General features: G+C 41.0%; 1 protein-coding gene across 1 annotated transcript; it reads right to left on the bottom strand.

Annotated features, from left to right (window-relative positions):
• Nucleotides 1-3846: 3846 nt before the first annotated feature.
• socs4 (suppressor of cytokine signaling 4) lies at nucleotides 3847-7821 on the bottom strand. Its single transcript, XM_032522922.1, has 2 exons — nucleotides 7648-7821; nucleotides 3847-6916 (listed from the first exon to the last, which is right to left on the bottom strand). Exon 2 carries the CDS (start codon nucleotides 6894-6896, stop codon nucleotides 5700-5702), a length of 1197 nt encoding a protein of 398 aa, XP_032378813.1. The 5' UTR covers nucleotides 6897-6916; nucleotides 7648-7821; the 3' UTR covers nucleotides 3847-5699.
• Between the last annotated feature and the right edge of the window lie 231 nt (nucleotides 7822-8052).

Below are 8052 nucleotides of genomic sequence, written 5' to 3'. Positions count from 1 at the left end.
CGTCATGACGCAACTGTCGTAACCCCTCCTACGTTCGAATGAGATTCAGTTTTTTTCCTGTCAGATCTTTAACTTAAGTAAAAGTAGCGATACTGCAGTGTAAAGTACTATGTTACAAGTATTAGTATCAAAATATACTTAAAGTACCAAAAGTTAAAGTACTCATGCAGAGTTACCCTTTGCAAAATCATATGTATTAGCCTATGTATTATAAGCCTATGTGATTCAATTTGTGCCGGTAAAGGTGAAGCTAATTTGAATTACCTTATAAACTGCTGGGTAGCTTAATGTAACCTATTAGTTTATTCATATTTTGCATTAGTAATATGAACCTGTAAAGTAACTACAGTTACATAGGGGAGTAAGAAGTTCAATATTTGCCTCAGAAATGTAGTGGAGTAGAAGTAGAATTCAACATAAAATGGATTTACTCAAGTAAAGTACAACAAAACTGTATGTACAAGTTCCACCACATTCCACCACTGGGCTCTGAGACGATTATTCAATTATTGTTTAAATGTTGTTTAAATTGGATGGTAGCTACAGGGCAGCTTTTGATCATCTAACAATCAATCAATCAAAATGTATTTACATAGCACTTTACACCAACCAGCAGGTATCCAAAGAGCTTAACATCAGAAACCAAGAGTAAAACACCTCATACAATAGAAATAATGAACGTGGAAAACAGTAAAATCAGAAAAGGTTACAAAGAAACAGAAGACTGAAATTGTCCCACCACGGCTACGTATTAAAAGCCGGACTAAACACATACGTTTTGAGTTTGGACCTAAAAAGAGCAACATCTGTAACAGTGCAGATATCAGGGGGGGGTAACTTCTTCCAGAGTCTCGGAGCAGCAACTACAAAAGGTGATTTTTGCATCTAGTAAAGCTGGAGAGGTGCCAGTTCACCTCCTGGGCACTGCCAAGGTGCTTCTGAGCAAGGCACTGAACTCCCAACTGCTCGTGCGCCTTTCCATGGGCAGCCCCCCCCCACACACTCTGACATCTCTCCATTAGTGCATGTATAGGACCTGAGCATGTGTGTGTAATTCAGGTCTTTGTGTAATGTGTTTAATAACAACAGAGTGTAAAGTGTAGTTTCCCCTTGTGGGATTAATAAAGTATAATAATAAAAATAAATAATAAAAATAAATAAAAACGAAATTTTGAAAAGTTGCCAGCCTTACTCTGACAGTAAGTAAAAACATTTTTTTTTACTCATCCCTTTTTTTTTCTTCTTTTTTTTTTAAATAATACAAACCCTTTTAGAAGTTAAACTTTTAACAATGAATTTGAGAACAGCTAGATTTGATTGACATGTATCTTCATTGCGGGGAGAAGTTATTAGTTATCACTCAAAATGTAAGAACGACTCCTCATATCACCTCATCATCACATTTTGGATTTCATACCACTTTTTTTTTTACTCTGCAAAAGCACCTCAATGAGACAGAAACAAGTATTCACTTACTAATGCTGATACTTTTATTTCCTATCCATTCAAGTAGCCATAAATATACAGCGGAAGTACCTCTTGGCTCCCAAAGACAACCTGCCATAGCCTGAATGAGCAGCGTCTCAGGGCAGAATTTGATTAGTGCAAGACAAAGTACTGCGTGTCTAAATATTACCTGATATATATATATATATATATATATATATATATATATATATATAAACAGTATGTGTAAGCACAACAACAGTCCTGATACTGTGTTTTAGGCACACCTCTCTGTATGTAACAGTCCTGGGTGAACTTGAAACATTAAAAAAACAACGTTTAATTTCTCAGATTTGGATATCAAATGTATCGTGAATAGAGCTTTGGAGCTGCTGAAAAATGATGCTGGCTAACTGGATAATACAAGACAACATTAATATTTCATGTGTGTGGTTCAAGAAAATCAATTGATGTTGCTCCGCCTGAACTCGGTCCATTGACTGAGCTTTGACATGTAGGCAGTTAAAGGGATCAAACACAAAGATTGACTTTGTGGCTTAAATCTGACAAAAGTTCATCAGTTGTAGCAAGTTGTTAAGCCCTGGTGATCAAGTATTGATAGAGTGGTGTGACACCTTTTTAAATGGTTGAAATAGAAGCAACAGGCTCAAATATCCCGACTTTTAGTCCCGTCCCCATGAGTGATGCTCAAGAAATATTGAATCCTACATTTCCCATAATGAAACATATACCTTTATATCTTTGGTCCCTCCCTGCTTGTTAAATAACCCCAATCCAGACTTTCTGTTATAATTGCGTTTTCTCTAAATTCAAGCTGAGAAGCTGAGTAGTGCTCTCCATGACTAGTTAACTGACCTTTATGTGTAATATCAGTGGCGTTCTTCTTTAAATGGGAATAATATACTGTATTTAGAGTAAATCAAATTCATTTTTACAGTGAATAACATTAATGCTGATATCCTCTGTCCTCTCTAAGAGAAAAGCTTTATGTTATACAGTGCCTGAATTGGTCCAAAAAAGGTGCCAGTACCCTAATTCAGCAGTTGCATGACATGTTCATCACATGTGTCTTAGATATATTTATATTCATATGTATCTGGTTGGGGTGAAACAAATAGTCAACTATTGAATGATTCAATCTAAAGAGCCAGATTCCACTACTAATCTCACTGTTGAATCGTCGCAGTGTCAGAAATTGTGGTTATGAATTTTTTTTCTTCCTTTCAGGCATGTCTGATTTGACATAGGATTCCTCTGTATTTTCCAATAAATCATATTTAGCCTATTCCACTATAAATATTGTGTGTATATTAGCCTATTAATAAAACAATTAGAACAAAATGTAGACAAAATTAGAAGTTACTGGCACTGATACCATGGAAGAACCTAACAATTATAGGGATGTTTACTGGGAAAATGAAGTGAAACAAAAGACATTTTATCTTGTTATAGTAGGAAAACCACAGATATTACTTATAGCGTTAACATTACTGTTATTTATTAATCATTTAATCTCTATCATTTGTCTCTGTATGCCATGACAGTGATGCACAACACCATAACCCCGAAACTGAAGCAGCTAAATAAAATTCAGCCATCATTAACTGTATTGTTTACACCTGTGCTTTTCCTACCGGGACATGTGAAAATGTCTTCTGTAAAAAAAGGCCTATTAATGCCTTTAGCTCAGTTGTCATCTGATGTTGTTTTGATTGCTGCCATGGAAGCACACCTTTAGTTGTTAGACAGTCTAAATGCAGGGTGGCTGAGTTTCAAGGCTTAAAATGAATCTAAGTAAGTTTTGTGTAACTGTCTAACGTTAAAACCAGTTGGAGAGCAAAGAGCTAACATCCTAACTCTGGAGACCAAACCAGCTCTGAATCCCTACATCTAAACCATAACAGTAATTATGAAATGCACAAAGTGGGGAAAAAAGAAAAGTCTGACAACAGACTAGCCAGTTTACTCGAGCATTTAGAAGTAAAATGCTGATACTTTGTATTCATGCAATTAACCTCAGGGCAGATTTTATTTTACACTGCTAGTTCAATAGAAACTGAATGACACATGAATCAATACAACTGTATTCCACCCCAGTTATGGGGGGGAAATAGTCTTTTTCATGTCCTTATCTCTTCATTTGCACTGCTAAAGCGCTGGCATTTAGAGGTGTCCTTTGCAGTGAGCGGAATGAATTGTTTTCAGAGCACTACTTCAAAAGCAGCGTTTTCCCTGCCATTAGCCTGTCTGACCATGACACGGCCCTCAGTTGTAGCACGAACAGACATGGGTGGATAAGCATGACTCGAGCTGTGCCATTAAATCTCTCCGGAGATGACAAAAAATCTGAGAAAGTCACACGACAGAGGCGGTGTAAATGGCATTTATTGGTTTGTGTATCAGTGTGGTGAGTACCATATACGCCTCAAGGGCAATCACAGAAATTCAAATACTTTGAGAATACTGCTTGGTCCTATAGCGTACTGCGCTCCAGTCTGTACGATGGCCCAGAGAGCTAAGAGCACTGCAAGTTGAGACACACGAAGACAGACAAAACATCATCATTCATTTTGATTTCACATGCATTTAGAAATAAAACTCTGCAAATAGAGAAAACACAACCAAATACACACAACAAAACAAAATTAAAACATTTTGATTGCATGATTCAAATTTGAATTGGCATGCAAGTAACCAGCAAAAGTCTAACGTTAGAATTACAGCAAATATGTGAAATGCAGAACATTTTTCATTGTGTTTTGTTAAACTTGGACATTTTCTGTATTTGGTTGTGTTTTCTCAATTTGCAGCGCTTTCTTTTTCTAAACGTGTGTTGTCAAAATGGTGTCTCCCTTTATCTACTTGCATGTGCTTGATTTAAGTTCTTGTTCTCTGAGCTCCCAGGCCCACCGTAACTCCAACATGTAAACAGTTATTCCAATAGCAATACTTGTGAAAACTGTAGAGGCACAATTGCTGTTCACATATTCATTCACACAGTAGCTTTAAATGTTGTAATGCATGATAAAGAAGCTGTTGAGTTGTGTAAAGAATGAGATGTGAGTAGATGAAGTCTGTCCAAAAGCTCTGATCGGTGCGGCTGGGCCACCATCTTGTGGCTGAAGAGAAGAATACAGACCCATTGAATTAGTTTAGGTCCTTCGTAAGACACAAATATGTTGGGAAAGCATATGAGGACATTTGTGACGTCTACGATATTTGAACCACCTTATCAGCTACGTCTGTTTTTCTGTCACCCATACTGATACTGAGAGCTTGAACCTGTTTCATGTATCAAATAAAAACTGTCCTCTCGTCTTCAGGTTTGCCCAACTTTCCCACAAGAAAGTAAACGTGGTTCACAACTTCAGTCTCCACACAAAGTCTCTGGAGGGAGATGTGGTTTGAATGTTGTGATTAGTTTTTATATGGCAATGTTGGAAAGGGCCACACTGTACCATTTCACCCTAACAAGGGAATAGGTCTAAAATGCTGTTTAGTTGGAAAGTTACTGAGGAAGTAATATGTTTGGATATAACTAGATGCAGTTGGAGTCTCTGTACCTTGAACCTTTGACAGCACTGGTTTAGTGCAGGACAACAACAATTGCAAAGAATTACATTTTTATGACATTAATGTACATTGAAGGAGGTATGGTCTCCATGAAACCATGAAAGGTGCAGTTCCTCTAGTGGCCACTAGATATGCAAGATGCCCAAACAAGACAACTCTGATTGCATTGAAGTCAAGAGGAAAACGTGAGTCAATATTCATCAAAGAGTGAGGGTTACAGTTTAATGTCTTGGCAAAAATCCTTACTCCATTAAGAATATTAAGGCAAGTGTGTTTGGGCATGATTGCCTATTAATTACCAGTGTCTCTTGACTTCGCTCAAGTAGCTGTCAAGATGGCCGCAAGCAGAAAACCAATATTCAAGGCCTCAAACTATCCCCTAGTACTGAAAGAAGAGACATTATGCCCTTGAGTTCCTACAGTAGATGAGTTCAGACCTGTAGAGAAGGCTTTGTGGGTTTAATTGTTCTATCTCTAGACGCATCTAGATCAACAAACATCTTACAGAACTATCCAGTTCTGCAATTTTTAGACCTCAAAGATCTGCAACAGAAAATGTACTTGGAACTCAATGGCAATATTCTTGTCTCTTTGCAAAGAGAAGCTGGCTTTGCTTGTCCTTTCTTTGCCTATCACGGTATGAGGCCTGCTTTGGACTGTCACACAGCGCAGGCCCCGTCACACTTGATGTGGTACTGTTGGAGGTAGTCCCTGAGCTGAGGAGGCAGCAGCAGGTTATCTATGCCCTGGTAGGTGGTGTGGCTACAGATCACAGCCCTGCACAGGTGCTGGAGGGTAAAAGGGAAGGTCCGTGGTAGCGGCCGGGAAAGGAGGGGCTCAAAGAAGAGGCAGGTAGCCGGGTCACTGTAGTGTCTCAGTAGTCCTGTCACACTTGGATCCCGGTACATGCACGGGTCTCGCACATCGAAGCTGAAACGCTTGTCGTTCTGCTCAATGCGTGCGTGCAGGGAGCGGCTGTAGCGACGGAAGCTGACTGAGAAGAGGAACTCGTCCTGGGCAGAGTCTCGGAGGAGAAACGTTCCCTCCGGTTTGCCCTCCAGCAAATCTTCTGCCTCAAAGCGGTTCAACACACCCCAGTAACAGGAGCTGTTGTTGATCTGGAGGAGATCTGGGACCAGGATGTAGTCAGTGTGGCCACATCTGCCATCTGCTCCTCCGTGTGGACAAGAAGGGTTCCAGTCCTCCAGACTGGTACCTCCAGGCCCAGGAGAGCAGCAGATGTCTTCCCAGGAAAGAGGGGTCTGGGGTGGGGAGGAAGAGGAAGATGAGGCATTGGGTTTGAGGGGAGCCTCCATGTCCATGTCCTTGAGAGCACTTGGATGGGTGGCATGATTTTTGATAAGGTGCCAACATCGGGCCAGTTCAGATTTGGGCGAGAAGGGACACTTTTCCTGCATGAGCTCTGAGACGTGGATCTTGCGTTTGGACCAGAAGAGCACTGAGAAGGGTCTCGAGGAGCCCGATGGATGGTGGTGGTGATGATGGTGGTGGTGGTGGTGGGAGCGCAGAGGAAAACACTGGCCAACAGCATCCTGAAACTTCTGCCGCAGTGAGCGGTGGGACAGGGCTTTCCGACACACTACATCAATGTCTGCAGATGTCAATGCATCCCCGAGAGTGCTGCAGCTACACTTTCTCTCTCTGCGCCGCCTCGGACAGGATGTCGACCGCACGCCAAGCTCCTCCGTCCCCTCCGCCTCCGGTCCTCCGGGGCTCGACCCGTTGCGAGAGCTCCGGGAGCGTTTCTTCCTCCGCCAAATATAACTGTCTGCACTCCAACTGCGGAGGCCACATTTGGGACGCGTGTCCGAACCTCGTGGCTTCTTCTCTGACATGGCTGCTTCCTCTTCTTAGTCTGTGGCACATTTAAAAACAGGCGTCTGAGTCGAAACACAATTGTAAGACCATTACTCATATCATTAACACATTTACAAAACAGTATGAAATATCATTTGCATCACTGCTAAATCCGTTTTTGTGTCAGAAAGATCAATTTTGAAAAGGTTTTCTTTAGAGTTGGGACCTTAATGGTGCCATAACAACTCTTTTCAAATCACTGGTATCTAAAGTACTTCCTTAGAGCCATGCTGGATTCTTTACGGCATTGCATGTATTTATCGGATCCATTTTGGTTACACCCAAACAACTTTTTTTTTAATCTGTGTGTGCTGTTCAGGACTGCTATCTCATCATTTGGTACAAGACTAACAGGCTGATCATCTGCAGGACCAGCGGCAAGAAATCAAATTAAGACTGCAGAGTTCAGAAACAGCCTGCGGACGAAAATGGATCAGTTCCCATAAAAACCAACAGAAATTGGTTTAACATCTAACCAGGCAACATGTCATGCTTCATTCAGAGATAGTTCAGGAAGAAAGTTTTGTTGAACTGCCTAAAAAGCTTTGATTTTAACACTTCAGTTATAGTCTCTTTCAATTGTACTTGTACATGGCAGCATTTTGTAGTCTCGATACAAAATAACACTCTAATTAAACTGATCAGCCTGTGCGCAGTGATGGGTTTAACATCACAGTCTGGTAATCACTCTCTGCTATTATTAACTCTTAATGCAGGAGATTATCTTACCTTGCAAACAGTGTCAGACATCCACATCCATGGTAGGACCAGTTGTTCACTGCACATTAGCGGACATGTGTGACCCGCCTGCAGCCAGCTCCAGCTCTAACAGATGGCAGACTGTTCCGCTTCCTATATAATTATGATGCCTATTCCCAGAGGGGGCAGCAGTTTCCTTTCTTCCTCTCTGGGTTATGAATGAATGAATGAAGGGAGGGAGGTGGAGTGGGGTCCAGCCGGGAGAGGGGAGGGACGGGTGCAAGGGGAGGTGTGTTTCAGGTTAATGGCAGTAAGACATCCTCTTCTCTCTCTTATATCTTTTTTACACATTCATTGACGAATTCCATCTCCAACAAAGAAAGAGAAAAGATCAGACCAGAGCAACCGGAGAGTGCTTTCTCATTCACAAAGTGA

The sequence above is a fragment of the Etheostoma spectabile genome, chromosome 1 (genome assembly GCF_008692095.1).
Source record: "Etheostoma spectabile isolate EspeVRDwgs_2016 chromosome 1, UIUC_Espe_1.0, whole genome shotgun sequence".
NCBI classification, from domain to species: Eukaryota; Metazoa; Chordata; class Actinopteri; order Perciformes; family Percidae; genus Etheostoma; species Etheostoma spectabile.
This window is presented reverse-complemented; position numbering and strand designations above follow the sequence as displayed.

Bases quoted from the DNA above. Each gene is read 5' to 3' on its own strand.
- socs4 (XM_032522922.1), bottom strand. From the start codon at position 6,896: ATGTCAGAGAAGAAGCCACGAGGTTCGGACACGCGTCCCAAATGTGGC.